General features: G+C 49.4%; 1 protein-coding gene across 6 annotated transcripts in view; it reads right to left on the reverse strand.

The window, feature by feature from the left end:
- The window catches only part of Col18a1 (collagen type XVIII alpha 1 chain), a 122836-nt gene that overhangs the window by 36927 nt on the left and 69845 nt on the right, over positions 1-16064 (reverse strand). For all 6 annotated transcript variants that reach the window (XM_085842907.1, XM_029482478.2, XM_021174916.3 and 3 more), the window contains 2 exons: positions 8641-9185; positions 1186-1272 (listed from right to left, as the gene is read on the reverse strand). In XM_085842907.1, coding sequence (XP_085699033.1) covers positions 1186-1272; positions 8641-9185 — 632 coding nt within the window. The remainder of the gene's footprint in view (positions 1-1185; positions 1273-8640; positions 9186-16064) is intronic.

The raw sequence follows: 16064 nt of genomic DNA on the forward strand, positions 1-16064 counted from the left end.
TAGGCCTGACTCTGAAGAAGCATACATGGAGTGTAGCTGCTCCCGATCATGTTGCCACCCATCGCCTACCTGACGCTTTCCCTTCCCAGCAGCCTCCAGGAGCTCTGGGGAGGCCAGGGGCCAGCCTGTCCTCCTACCAAGGTAAGTAACTTAATATAAACCCAGAGGCCAAATAACCCCTGGGCCCATAGACCCTGCAGTGACATCTCAATGTCAAAGTGGCCCAGGTGGGATAGACAGGCAGCTAGCCAGCATGAGCAGCATGTGAGCATGCTCAGTGGGCGGCACACTCAGGTGTGAGCGTTACCCATCCACTAGAGACTATATTTGGTATCAGAGAGAAGCTAATTACGTTTCTGATTTCTCTCCTGGAAAAAGTAACATGAGGAAAGACAGACATAATCAACTGCTCACAGCCAAACCCAGCCAGGCTCTGCCCACAAGAGCTAGTGATTGGGGATGCTGTGGTGTGCTACCTCCACTTGGACATCCCTCCCCCCCCCCAAAAAAAAAATCCCATCCTCTGGCAACAGATGGGTGGTTTCCTTGAATGTCACCATATTATGTGCATGCACACACAAACAACAGAGGCACCCAGAGACACAGTACATCCAGACCACAGTGTGCATGCACCCCACACATACAAGAGACACACAGCATACAGAAAACGAACACACCAGCATCACACAAGAGAGAGAGACACACAGCACACTTAACAAAAGATACTCTGCACACGGGAGATAACACACAGCAATATAAATAACAGCAGACACACACAAAAAGACATACATACCTAGCACACAGACAACCAACAGACAAAACCACATAGACAAAGAAAGAGCATGGACACCATACAACAGACACACATAGAACATCAAGAGACACACACAACGCACAACAGGCAGACATAATTCCCCCTCCCATAAACACACATTATACAAAACCAAGTGCACACATGCACTTTCTACGGGGTGATCCCCCATCATACTGTGTCACTGGGTGAGGGGGTGTCGGTCTCTGACATTTACAATTCCCAGGTTTCTGAGATGGAAAGTTAAGGCAGGGGAAGGTCTCTGGAGCCATGGGTTCCTGACACCCCACTGGCATCTTCTGGCTTTTCCCAGTATTATTGCTTGAGAAGCCTTGCTCACAGTGGGGAGACCCACCACCACCACAGACACTCACCCGGTCTTCATCATCATCATCTTCATCCAGACAGTGCACAGGGCTCACCCGGGGGGTTCTGCGTACCTTCAGCTCTGAGATCATCCCCTAGACAGAGGCAGAAGATCACTAATTTGAAAGTGAAATGTCCCTCAATGGATTGGGTGTTTGGACCCTGGACTGCCAGTTGGTAGCCCTGTTTTGGAAGGTTGTGGAGCCTTTAAGAGGTGGAGCCTCACTGAAGGAACTGGGTTCCTGACAAACTGTTTTGACATCCCTATTCTCTCTCCACCCCCACCCCCCAAACAGGGTTTCTCTCTGTGTAGCCCTGGCTGTCCTGGAACTTACTGTGTTAGACAAGGCTGGCCTCAAACTCAGAAATCCGCCTGCTTCTGTCTCCCAAGTGCTGGGATTAAAGGCGTGTGCCACCAATGCCCGCCCTGTCTTGACATTTTAGTCTTCCCTTACTTCCTGTCCCCTCTGCTTCAGGACTGCAAAGTGACCAGCTGCCTCATGTCTCCACCAAGCTTTCCCTCCTCAGCCCCGGCTATCTCCTCTCAAACTGCAAGGCAAAATAAATGCTGGTCTCCCTCTCAGAAGAGATTTCTGGTCAGATATCTGGTCACAAAAACAGGGAGAGAAGCTAAGACCCTGCGGCTCCGGAGGCGGAGCTCACATAGAGCCTCTGACTCATGCTGGCCCCTAGCCTAGCCTGACTTTACCAGGGAATCTCCCTTTTGTCAGCGAGACTAAGGAGCAGGGTCTCAACCGGCTTTCAAGTCCTGGCAGCTTCTGAGCCATGCCGAGGGAGGTCACGAGGATCAGGGACACTGCAAGACAAACATGGCCCCTCACCTCGCCCTTGGTGTCTGGATTGCTGGCTGTTGGGCAAGCTCCGTGGCGTTGGTCTGACGGCACCTTGAATGCTGGAGTTTAGGCACACTTTCTGTGTTTGCATTTTTGCATTAATTGTATTCTGCTACGCTCACTAATTTCAGTTTACTAAGGAGAGATGGCGCTTCCTCAATTCCAAAATGACTTGATCAAAAGAGAGGCCCCAGTGGAGGTGCCTCTGGGTTTCCAGTCTGCTTGTGTGAACAATACCTTACAGACAGTAAGCGAGGACGTGGCAGTCCTAATGAAACTGAAATCTGAATCTCATACCAATTTTTCACACATTGCAAAATAACTTTTGGATTATCCCAGCCATTTGAAAAATGTAGCCATCATTCTAGCTCGGGAGCCTTTGCTATAGGTGGCAGGTGATGGCTAACCCATGCTTGCTGACAGGTCTGGTGTCCCAAATTCAAATGCTTTCTGATCCTCAGTCATACCTCCCTGTTCCCAAGAACCATGTGACAACTAACAGCTCCACCTCCGTTCCCCAGCTGGGTCCTGGCCTATGCCTCCCCTATCTCTCCTTATCTCAATGTTCAGCTCAGTCTGACTTTTCTGAGAAATATTCCCCAACACCACACACGGGGTGAAAGCTACTCTAGGCTAGGTCTGTCCCATACTCCCTGTTCCACAACTTTTCCCAGTATTAAGGACAGCAAAGTCTCTGTGTGTGTGCACATGTGTGCATGTGTGCCTTCATAACAATCACACATGTAAAACTTGTGTATACATACCAAAGTGCAGATACCCATGTATATACACAGTCTGGCTTACTTATGGCAGGTTAAGGAGCTAGATGACTATGCACCCAGGTAAGGGAGAGGGAGGTGGGCTTCAGGAGAGCCAAGCATCTCACAAGCCCTCTGACTTGGCCATTTCCAGCCAGAGCAAGGCCTTCTTCACGGGCCATGAACAAGCATATATACAAGGGATCTGGCCTACTGGGCAATCCCCAGACATGTGGGAGGGTGCTGGCACCACAGTTCAGTGTCCTCAGCACCTGAGAAGGTGCAGAAGAATCTCTACAAACCCCTCAGGCCAACAGCACCCATCTCAGGAAACCCAGGCCCTGGGTCATGGGAGAGGAGTCTCTGGGGAGGAGCAGCAGAAAGAAAGCCCTGGCCTGTGTCAACCCCATGGGCCTCAGTGGGACACAGAAACAAGGCTTGACCCTTCAGGACCAACCCTGTGATAGTGGGGACTCTGTGACCACTATCCCATATGCTATCCCATATCTGAGGTGCAGGAGGCCTCTAGGTCGAGAAAAACAGAAAAGGTATTTGTACTCCTGAAAAGATTAGTGGGACAGTATTGGACCAGCAGATGAAGACTAAACCGGCTGTATTTAGTCCAAGGGGATTCTGGGAGATCCAACCAACCAGCACCAGCAAAGCATGTAAGTCCCTACTATTATATGAGAAGGAACATCTGATTGTGTGTGTGTGTGTGTGTGTGAGCATGAGTAGCACCCATGCCCAGGAGCCCAGCACTGCACCGGTCAGGCACAGGTCCAGTATTCAGAGAGCAAGGATTTGCAGGTGCCAGGCAGCTTCCCAGGTCAACAGAGCATCTGGGAACAGAATGGATATCCCAAGAAGTCCACTCAGAGCTGCCGCAGCAGATACCATGGTAACCGTTAGAGCAGCCAGGATTAGGAGGAACTGGGTTTAAATACTAGAAAACTGCTTCCTGGGGCAATTCTGGCGCCAGGAGCATCTCGAATGGTCTTGGCCAACAGACACATGGCAGACGGTTTCAGTGCTGTGGACAGTGCCACACTCTGCCAAGGCTTTTGGGTGCCTACATCTGGAAAAGGCCCAAAGAGGGCAGAAAAGACTTGTGTCTGCACTGAGTTGTGCTCTGCGTCCTGCCCTTGTGACTCTTCCACCTTCTCCCAGAGTCCTCCCAACCTCAATGGGGGAGACGATGGTTGTACAAAAGGCCTAAGACCCACTGCAAATATTTAACGGACTTGGACCCAAGAGTTATGCAATCTGGACCTTGGAAACTGGGGGGACTGTCAACATTTACAGATGAGTGCCACGTGAAACTCTTCCTACCACCCTGACCAATGATGCTTCGGTGTGGTGGGGAAGTGACTAAAACTGGCCAGCATCAGGAGGAGGCACACACACTGTCTGGACTCACCTGAACCTGCTATACCAGCCAGCAGAGGTCAGGGGCTGAAGCCATGGTGTGGGGCTATCCACTGGTTTTGTCTCATAAACTATATCTGGGTTTCCCCATGGCCCTCAGGGTGGCCTCTCGGCCCCACCCCTCTTCCCTCAGTCTCAAAGTCGGCAGACCTTTTCCTCCCTCCCTTTTCTACCTCACATGGCTAGCCTAGCTCCTGCTGCCCTGTGACCCGACCATGTCTCACAGCTCTGGTGGCTCCGGCTGGCCACTGCTTTATATCCATTTCCCCACACTACTTAGTGAGCCTCTGGCTTCATTCAGGTCTTTCCCTCCCTGTGATCAGGTCCTAACAGGCCATTTCAGCACAGCCTTTGGTCTCTTAACTCACCAAGGAAGGAAACTGCATACCATGATGTAGCAATGAACCTGCCATTTCAGATGAATGGGAGAGATGTTGGCGGAACTTTTTAAGAGGAAACACTTCGAGGACCCAGTGGGAAAGACTGCTGAAAAGCAACCTGATTGATGGACTGAATGGAGACCTAGGAGTTCTCCATTGTCCCTTGATCAGGAATAGAAATGTTAGAGTCAGATTTTGATCTCCGTTGCCTGCTCCTCCTCTCACATGGACAGGCCTGATATCATGAACTTGATAGCTGGGGCAACCTCATGGCCCCAGTACACACACATCATTTACTTTTGGGGGTGTGTGTTTCAAGACAGGGTCTCTCTTCATAGACTTGGCTCTCCTGGAACAAGGCTGGCCTTGAACTCAGAGATCTGCCTGTCTATGTGGTGGTTTGAAGATGCTTGGCCCAAGGAGTGGCACTATTAGGAGGTGTGTCCTTGTTGGAGAAGGTGTGGCCATGTTGGAGTGGGTGTGGTCTTGTTGGAGGAAGTGTGTCACTGTGGCCATGGGCTTTAAGACCCTCCTCCAAGCTGCCTGGAAGCCAGTCTCCTTCTGGCTGCCTCTGGATCAAGATACAGAACACTCAGCTCTTTCTAGATCACCATGCCTGCCTGGACGCTGCTATGCTTCCCGCCATGATGATACCATTCTGAACCTCTGAAACTGTAAGCCAGCCCCAATTAAATGTCCTTTATAAGAGCTGCCTCGGGGCTGGTGAGATGGCTCAGTGGGTAAGAGCACCCGACTGCTCCTCCGAAGGTCCAGAGTTCAAATCCCAGCAACCACATGGTGGCTCACAACCATCCGTAACGAGATATGGCGCCCTCTTCTGGAGTGTCTGAAGACAGCTACATTGTACTTACATATAACAAATAAATAAATCTTTAAAAAAAAAAAAAGAGTTGCCTCAGTTATGGTGTCTCTTCACAGCAATGGAAACCCTAAGTAAGACAGCCTGCCTCTACCTCCTGAGTGCTGGGATTAAAGATATGCTCTGCCACCGCCACCCTGTTCATTTACTTTCGTAGTAGAGTCACAGCTGCACCCTGAGGAAAATGCATAGCCCCAAGAGCTTTTAACACTGAGCTGTATTCTAGATGAAGGAAATGAAAGCTGACCACGAGATGCTTACAGCTGAATGAGCAACCCAGGAAAACTGTGCTCAGCAGGGTGTCTGGAGTCACAGATACCACGATCAAGGGGTGCTGGAGTTGAAAGAGAACCACAAAAGAAATCTTTTTTTTTTTTTTTTTTGGTTTTTTTTCGAGACAGGGTTTCTCTGTGTAGCCCTGGCTATCCTGGAAATCACTTTGTAGACCAGGCTGGCCTTGAGCTCAGAAATCCGTCCGCCTCTGCCTCCCGAGTGCTGGGATTAAAGGCGTGTGCCACAAAAGAAATCTTAAGCCAAGAAGATTGGGTGAGCTCATAAGACAAAGCAGGGCAGTGCTGGGGCTCAATGGGGAGTACTGGCCCAGCATGTGGGAGGTGCTGGGTTTAACCCACCCAAGCACCCCACACAGAAGTAAGGGCACCTCTGGCAAAAGAAATAAAGCCAAGAGGAATTTTAACTACAGGACACATAAAATAACAAACACTACTGTATTAAAACGCAGTCCAGCTGAAAGTCCTGCTTTAAATAAACTGATAGCATAGACTGATGTTCATAACCAAACTCAAAGGGACAAAGCAACACTTTGTGAGGACTGTCACCCAGCAAGGACCAGTCCTGGGAGGCTGGAGGCACAGCCAGGCTCTCCCTGGCAGCATGTGGATGCAGGTGGGACAGAGCATCCTCAGTTGAGATGACTCAGAGGAAGCCTAGCTCTCCATCCATCTGGCTCCCACCAGCTCCCTGGCTCCCTAGTTCCCTGACTCCCGAAAGCTCTGGGCGAGGCTTCTGTCAAGTCGTGAATCACACACACAGCACGGTGACTCTTCCCCAAAGAGCTCAGCACCAAGTCTGCAAACATCTTGTGCTAAATCCAACTGTCTTCTATTGCTCCTCCAGCACATTTTCCTCTCTCAAGCTGGCATCTGATTTGAATCTGTGCAAAAGATCCTGAGACCTAGCCCACAGGAGCAGGCAGGGTCAGACTGCTGAGGTCGGATAGGGAGAAAGCCTATGATCTTCATAGAATGTGCTCAGCGGCCTCCCTCCTTCTAAAGGATTTTCACATCAAAGATTGTGGGTGTTTTCTCTAGACCCAAATTAACCAAAGAAACATGGTTTTGTTTTGTTTTGTTTTGTTTTTTGGTTTTTTGTTTTTTGTTTTTTTTTGAGACAGGGTTTCTCTGTGTAGCCCTGGCTGTCCTGGAACTCACTTTGTAGACCAGGCTGGCCTCTAACTCAGAAATCCTCCTGCCTCTGCCTCCCGAGTGCTGGGATTAAAGGTGTGCGCCACCACGCCCGGCCCAAAGAAACATGTTAAATGCCCCAGTGCTACTGTTGTTTATAAGTGAAAAGGAAAATGGTAGGCTAGGAAATAACATGTGTGCATACACTACCAGGGATAAGTGTCTTTCAAATATAAAGAGTCTGTATAAACCAGTAAGAAATGGTTGGACTCCCCCAACAAAAAAAAAAAAAAAAAAAAACTAAAGCAACAACAACAACCCACTAAGGAGATTTTAAAAAAAAGGAGGGGGGTGCATTCACAAACACACTAAAAATGAAAATGCCCATGCATTTGGTCTACATATCCAGCATATAAGCCTAGCAGGACCCAGTTTGAGATGAGGCAGCCTCACGAAGCAGGGCTGTGTCTTTCCATCAGCACCACTGGGTGTGAAGCTCTGCCCTCTGCAGCCTCAGGCTCACTGTTCCTCACCCAGCTCTGCTGCTGAAGCAGGAGAAGCACAGAGCCTGTGGGGCCTGCCATCCCCTTGGGAAACGATGGAAACGACAGTACGGCACAAATGTCCCACTCTGGAAATGATGACGCTCATTTCTGGTAATCGTGTTTGAAGATCAGAAGGGAAACACAAAGAGGCCCAGTTTGATGCCAAAGTCCTGGTAGCTTTTGAACCCTGTGGGTTAAAAGTTCCTACCAGAGGGCAGAAGGTCATCTTTGAGAGCTATGGACATGGGACTTAGCACAACTTACAACAGGAGGTCCTTGTCTGGGTCACAATGGAGCATCTGTCCCCCAGGGACACGTCCTTCCTTACACACACAGGGACTCCTGTCTGGGTTGGGCAGGGGCGCCCCAGCTGCTGACTGCTGGTGTATTGAATTCAGGAGTCATAAGACAGTGCCAGCTTAGGGTCCCCACGCACTTGTTCCCAGGATGCTGGGATCCCAGCTGGGATGTTGAGGAGGAGTAGGAGGTCCCCGAAGTGAGGGACTTTCCTGCAGCACCTGGGAGAGCACCACAGGTCTGTCACAAAGTCTTCATTAAAATAACAGACAGTCATGGCTGACCTAAGCAGAGCTGCTGTGCGACGTCCCTGTCCCCATGGCCAGCAGGGTGCTCCCTTAACTGTGTGTGCAGTCCAAGAAAGACCCTACTCTGGCTAGCTTTAAATGAGTAAATTATCCTTGTTGTTTTGAAACAGGATAGTCCAAATGGACCTGGAACTCTAGGTCTTTCTCCCTGCCCAGATGTATATCTCCATGCCTATCTTGCTAACTTTTTCATACAATGTCTGAGTGCCCATTTTCCAGAAGGAATAACTGAGCCCTCCTAACTAAACCCCACATTCTCCTCATCTTAAGTTTGGTGTCTCCAGCTTTCCAAAGAAAGCTTCATGCCTGAGAAGGTGGTCTGGATCAACTCAGAATGGGAGCCTGGGTAGAAATAGCCTCTAGTAGCTCTCTTATAGACCCTGGGGTCTCAGAGAATTCACTCAAGCCCACTGTGATGTTTCAAGTCATCAAACAACAGAAGTTGGGGAGCAGATGCCACTCCACCCACAAACTGGGAAGTCTGGGCTGTTGCCCACAGGCTTCAGCATCAACTGGGAGAACCTGCTTTCTCTAGTCCCCACTACCCCCTCCTCCCCGGATCAGCACGCAGTAGGGCAGCACAGGTTACCTGGAACTTGTCAGGGTCTGCTGTTCCAGCCTGACCCACAAAGAGGCCAGCACCACGCTCTAGCTCCAGTCCCTGTGAGGACCGAGCAAATGGCACCCTCTGGAATTCTTCACAGTCTACGTAGAGAGCCACAGAGCCTCCGTCGACGCTGAGCGCAAAGTGTGTCCACTGCCCAACAAATGCAGGTAGGCGGAAGCTGGCTCCTGTCTGGGTCTGGCTGGCCCCAGGCTCCGTGTAGAGCAATGAGATATTTTGCTGTCCATCTCGGACCTCTGAGATCTTCACGCCTAGTGAGACTACCGCCTGGGCAGCATCTGTGATGGCAAACAGCACCCCTGCTGCCTCTGTGGCTGGCCGGACGTGAAACAGCAGCGAAAAGTCCCGGAAGAAGAGTTTCGGGAAGTGATACTGGGCCACCTGGCCACTGTTGGAGTCTGGTCCAAAGATGTAGGCCGGCCCGACGTGAGGGTCATCGATTTGTGAGATCTTCTCAGGTAGGGGGTCTCCAAGGAGCTGCAGCAGCCCCACCTCCTCAGCAACATTCTCTGCAAAGAGAAAGACATCCAGTGAGGTGGTTACACAGGATCAGACCAGAACACAGTGGCATTCTGGGAGACACAGGCCATGAAACCGCCCCCATGGGCTCACAGGCCAAAGCAATCTCAAAATGGGCAATGGACGTGAGGAAGTGGGGTGTGGAGTCTCCCACTCTCCAGACCCAGACTCTGTAGGAAAAGCACAGATGTGGAGAAAGACCTCTCTCTATTACAAAGAGAGAGGAGGCAGCACATGCTACTCCCACTCTGGGAGCCAGCTAGGTGATACATCAAACTCAGGAGACTCAAATAGCCAGGCTCCCAAGTTAGCTTTCTCTGGTTTCATCCGATCGTTATGGTTTCAATGCTGATATCAAACCCTCGCTCTGGTTCTCCACAAGCCTGTTGATATGTCAGGTGGGATATGTTATAGGGCAGAGAGATAGGACAGTTCTTCCTTGGCCATTTCTGCTCCCCGAAGTTTGCCACCACACTATGGCACAGAAGAGTCACGTGAAGGCTTGAGGCAACAGCCCTATACAGACCCTCCCAGATTTCCCGCTCTTCTGATGTGCTCCAGCGACCCAATTCAGTACTCGTCAGTCCTTGCACCATCTTGAGTTGGACATAGCTGTGCAAGGCCGTCCTGTCCTTAGGCAAGGGCCATCAGACCCATGGAATACACTCATGTGCCATTAGCATCTGGGGGGGGGATGCTTGGGCAGGGGGTAATATTCACAACAAGAGCTCTTTAAGGAAGGGGCTGCTGGGGGAAGGTATACCAGAGTGTGCGCATGCATGCAAAAAATGCAAAAACACCTGTATCTCAGGCCAGGCTCCCACTGTGGGACTTGGCTGACCAGGCTCTACAGATTAGGAGGTGGGAAACCCCAAAGCCACAACTTCACAGGATAAGCTGAGTCAACAAGCCCCTTGAAACTAGAAGACAAGAGCTGCCAACTAGGGCATCCATCCCTCAGGGGACAAAGAACAGCTTTGTGTGCCACAGAAACAGCCCAACCTGTTGTGAGGATCTCCTGAAAGCCTCACCCTGCCACGTGCTCCCTAAGCCCTGAATACTGGCCTGACCTGGTGTTTGCTGGGTGCAGAATGGACCCAGCTCAGTCGGGGGCATGGCTTGCAAGGACTGAGCGTCTGCAGCCTTTCAGCAGAGAACAGAGAAAACTAAGCAGGCCATCCCTGGGCAATCGTGATCTAACACAATCAGAGCTGTTACAATGTTTCCTTCTGACCAGACACAACTGTTACAATGTTCCCTAGGACACGGCAGGCACTGAAGTTTAGAAAAGTCAACTCCGGCATGCTGCCTGCCACGCTGGAGACATGGCCACTCTGCTCCTCCTTCTGGACAACAAAAATCCCTGGTGCACCATTAGCACAGCACACAGGACTCTACAGTTGCTGGCTTCATGGGCTGGAATGTACCAATGTGTTACGTCATGACGCCTGAGCCCAAGTCCTTCCATTTCTTCTCCATGGAATTCTCTTTTGGCTCTGTTGAGAGGAGCTGCCAAATGCCAGGGCCATAAGATCACCAGCTCTCTTCTCTGGTTACAACAATGGCGAATGGGGGAGGGCCTGGGTGCCTATGCCAGGAAACCCATTCCCCTGTAAGGAGCAAGGCCTGTGCCATGCTCAGAGAGGGCTGATGCAGGAGGCTGGCCCCTATGCATACTAAGGCCTGTTGAGTCACTCACATGAGCTGAGATCCAGGAACGAGAGTCCTACATGATTAACGCCCACCTTCCCAAAAGTGAGCTGGTATAGTTCTTTCTGAAAGCCTATATTTTAATGCACATGCTCCACATAGAACCAACTGCAGTCAGTATCCACCCCCCCCCAAAAGCACAGCCAAGACTTGGTTCTAGAGGGACCAGCAGCATGAACGTCTGGTGTTCCCCAACTGACTGCACCAGGCTCCCGGTGGTACGGGGGCCCCTGACAGCCTCCCTCCCCAGACTACAGCCAATCTATTCCCTTCACAGGCAACCAAGCAGGACCTGGTTTGAGAACATTGAGGGCAGATGGTACAGCCATTTGGCAAGGGCTAGCCATCAGCAAGGGCTCAGTAATGGCAAATGTCATGAGAAAAATAACCCTTACCAGAGACTCTGGCAGCCCCAGAGCAAGAAGGCACACTCTCTTACTGAATACCTCTAAGCAGGAGACAACCCCGTCCCTCAGTAAGGCTCCTGGCCAATCCTGGTATCTGCCTACTCCTGGAGAAAGGCTTCCAACTAGGCCAGTATCTATTGGCTTGCTCAGGGATTTCTTTAATGGAATAGAACAAACCTCTCACATTGTATGACTAGTACTTCTGACATGCGGAGCCCCACAGCTTGCCAACTGGTTCTCCCAGGGTTGTAGCTTGGGGACTGTGCATCCATCCCTAGGCTGGCCACTGAGCTTTCCCACACACACTCTTAGGGCTGCTGTGTGCAGGGCTCAGGCTGGGGCAACCTGTTCTTGCTCTCTCCAGCCTACAATTCCTGTAGAACTCAGGCTGTGGCAGCCCTGCCCCACAGAGCCTAGGCCTGAGTTCCGCCAGATGTACTAGTGCTCCCAGACCCCAGGTAGATGTCAACCATCAGTGATCTCCTCGTCCAGCCCTAGAGAAGAGCATTTCTGAGATACCCAACTACCAAGCAAGGGACTCCCGTGGAACCTTCTAGAGAAACTGGTGTTTAAACCAAACATTTCCCTTGGGTCAGAGAGAAATATGGCAGCCTCTCTCTGCTTCTAACTTCTGGGGTCTATTCAGATACAAACACATGCAGCACCTGTGTGGGGTACTCAGTGGTCATCTAGTACATAGCGGCAGAATCCAGGGGACAAGTCCAAGCACCACTGAGGTGGTCTAAACCGCTGTGGAAAAGGCTCAAGAACTATTTGAACTAAGCAGTCAGCGTGGAGAGTTTTATTACATCCGCCTAGGCCTGGCTGCGCTGAGCTGTGGGAGATGAGCCACCCGGGACTTGTGGTAGAATGAGGCCTTGGAGGGTAGCTTTGTGAAGCCTTGAATGGAGCCATTTTAAGAGATATTCAGAGTCAGAATCCTCACAGAACTAAGAAACTATGACCAATCCAGAACAGAGAAAAGGCTAAAAAACAAACAAACAAACAAACAACAACAACAAAAACGCAACAACAACAACAAAAACATCATCAATACAAACCATAAAATAAGAGGACAGTTTGAGTTCCGGTAGACCTGCACTCTGAATATACTGCAAAGTCTCTGGTGGAAGACAGACTTGAGTTGGGCCAGAAACAAAGAGCAGAGGGAAACACAACAGCCCAACAAAGAAAAGAATCTGGCAAAAACTACTCAGAAAGGCGGAGGGGGTAGTCAGCAGGCAACGGTTACAAGATGAGCATTGCAACCATACCTAGGATGAACCCTACCAAGTAGAACAAAGTTCAAGTTGAAGCCATCATCCTTTGATCTTTGTCTGAGAGTGCCCAGCTGGGTACATATGTATCTAGTTATGGTGCCTGAGGCACACACAGCAAGGCAGGTGTTTCTTAAGGACCCTCCCTAAGCACTTTTTCTGTTCAACTTTAAAGAGACAAACTCAGAGTGATGAAGGAGCCTTCCAGAGCCTCACAGGTGTTGTGTTTCCTAATGCTACTTTGTAACCCAGTAGTAATTAGAGCATGAACAAACCCAGGGTAGGAAGACACCTGATCTCCACATTAGAAGAAAAATAAAGGGAACAAAATATTCCCAGGAACAGCATTGTACCCTGCCTGAAAGACTAGAACGGATTTGAGCAAGTGAAGACTTGGGTTGACATGCTACCCCACCCCCAATGAAGTCCCAAACCCCTACACAGTCAATGTTATCCAAAGTGGCCCTGGGGGGTATTGTCTGACCAAGAGGAGGTGTTCAGATGTGATCCTATTTTAAAGAGGAAGGTCTTGGATCTCGAGAATGGGGCAGTGCCTGGGCAGGGTTATCCCAGGAATCCAGATCAGGACCAACTTAAGGTGCTGGACCAGTGTTTAGTATGCACAGGCAGAATACCAATGCACCAGAGGGTAAGCAGACTATTTAAAACAATAAGCGGGAAACACCTAAAGGTGTAGTGGGCAGAGTGATCCCAGGGTATCAAAGAAAATGCCAGGAGCATGCAGCCACAGAAAAGAAAGGCAGGGTGGCTCTCTGGGAGACAGGAAATATGTCAAAGGAGTTTTCCTATACAGACTGAGCCCATTCATGTAAAGTGAGAATCATTTTTGCTGTTCCTGTATGTGCACATGTACACAGACCTCAGTGATGAGAATAATGTCTCCAAAGATGTCTATTACAAAGAATGTTATTTTACCCTACATAGGACCACTACAGTGGGTTGTGTATCTTGAGATAAGGATGAGCCAGATGTATTCACACATTCATGAATGCTGCTATTCCAGGCTAGAGGTTCATGCTGCGGTAGGGAGGCTGGGTTGAGGTCCAGAGATGATGACTACAGGAGCTCTTTGCCTTCTGGCATCCAGGCGAGCCACTGATATCCACTCTGTGCTATTGGTGTCTTAAGATTTGTCATTTTGGCCGGGCGTGGTGGCACACGCCTTTAATCCCAGCACTCGGGAGGCTGAGGCTGGTGGATTTCTGAGTTCGAGGCCAGCCTGGTCTACAAAGTGAGTTCCAGGACAGTCAGGGCAACCCTGTCTCGAAAAACCAAAAAAAAAAAAAAAAAAAAAAGATTTGTCGTTTTGGAAAAACCGATGCTTCAAAGTGAATTCCTGGAGGACTCTGAAAAGATGGCAGGGCAGAGAGAACCAGGAATGGCCTCTTTGGAACAGACAAGTATGGTGCTATGGCCATCAACTATGTAATGCTGGGAATTGGACATCTATGTAGGACCTGCTCCCTGCTGCCTTCTCTGCTACCTGTAAAGGAATCTGAGAGCCTAGCTACTGTAAAACCTCCTTCCACAGAGAGATACAAAAGGGGAACCCCCCCACTCCTGCCTGGAGGGCCTGATTCCCTTTCCAGAGTCTATCTCGTATTGGTGTTTTTATGCATGTCTGTCCATGGTATCAATAACTCTTCTAAAAGACTCCTTAGCCCTAATAATTGGTGACAATGCCCCCCTTCTCTGCACCCCAGAACAAGTCCTCCACTGTGAAATCAAAGGAAGGGCAAGGATTGGAAGTCACGTGACTACTTGACGAGTCAAGAATCCTCATAAAGGAATAAGCACAGCCAATCATTAAAGCCGTGCCACAGTAAGAACACCTGACTACATCACATGAGCCGTGCCACGGTAAGAACCCCTGACTACACCACATGAGCCGTGCCACGGTAAGAACCCCTGACTACACCACATGAGCCGTGCCACGGCAAGAACCCCTGACTACACCACATGAGCCGTGCCACGGTAAGAACCCCTGACTACACCACATGAGCCGTGCCACGGTAAGAACCCCTGACTACACCACATGTTGTTTGCTACATAATTTAAATGTAGTCAAAGGATTGTTACACTGTTGTTGTTTTTGGATTCATGTATGTGAATTCACATGTAATGAAGGAGGCTGGGCTTGGCGGGGTGTGCCTTTAATCCCAGCACTGGGAGGCAAAGGCAGGTGGATCTCTGTGAGTTTGTGGCTAGCCTGGTCTACAAAGTGAGTTCCAGGGCAGACAGGGCTGTTACCAAGAGAGACCCTGTTTCAAAAAACAAAACAAAACAAAACAAAACAACAACAAAAGAGTTGCCAAGGGATCTCAACAAGGGGCAGAAACAGAGCTGCAAGGGAGTAGCTCATCTGAAATACCACTGAAGTTAAGCTCGTGTATATCCAAACTAGAAGGTAAAGCTTGAGGATGGCAAGTCTAGCTATACATGGTAACCACACACACACACACACACACACACACACACACACACACACACGGGAATAACAAAATATGCATAAAGATATAAATAAAAAGAAAATTAAAAGGAAATTTAAATATTTCATTACAAAATCAATTAAAGGGGCGAGGGAGAGATGGCTTAGTGGTTAAGAGCACTGGTTGCTCTTTGCAGAGGACCTGGGTTTGGTTCCCAGTACCTACAAGGCAGCTAGTTCCCAACTGTCCATAACTCCAATTCCAGAGCACCCAGAGCCCTCTTCTGGCCTATGTAGACTCCAGGCATGCATGCAGCATACACATATGTGTAAGCAAAAAACACACACACACACACACACACACACACACTAAAAACAAAACAAATCATCTCAACAGAGAGTAAAGCCTGAAGTGGGGAATGGGGGTCTTAGATGCAAACTGTATCAACCGCAGGGACAGAGGTCCTCAGAGCAGCAATTACAATAAATATAAATGGATTAAATGTTAATCTAAAGACAAGAGATTGGGGCTCAGCGAGTAACGGTGTCTGCTTGTGATCCCAGGAAAGAACTGATACCTCTAAGTTGTTCTCCAATTTCTACATGTGAGCCAGGGTATAGGCACACACACACACACACACACACACACACACACAGAAAGACAAAAAGAGAGACAGACAGACAGACAGAGACACACACAAATATTTAAAAACTTGAGAGACTGGTGAATTAATTTAAGAAACTATAATCCCATGTTCTCTATGTGAAACATTGTCTATCCAAACAGGCTGACACGGAAAAGACAGCCTATGCCGAGAGGATGCTGGATAGGTATAATATTAGAACAGATTTTAAAAGATTTGTTTATGTATGTGAATACACTGTTGCTGTCTTCAGACACACCAGAAGAGGGCATCTGATTCTATTACAGATGGTTGTAAGCCACAAAGTGATTGCTGAGAATTGAACTCAGGACTTCTGGAAGAGCAGTCGTTGCTCTTAGCCCCAGACTTTAAATCCATGTGT

This window comes from Mus caroli, unplaced genomic scaffold, assembly GCF_978045245.1.
Source record: "Mus caroli unplaced genomic scaffold, Mus_caroli_1 scaffold_9, whole genome shotgun sequence".
Classification (NCBI taxonomy): domain Eukaryota; kingdom Metazoa; phylum Chordata; class Mammalia; order Rodentia; family Muridae; genus Mus; species Mus caroli.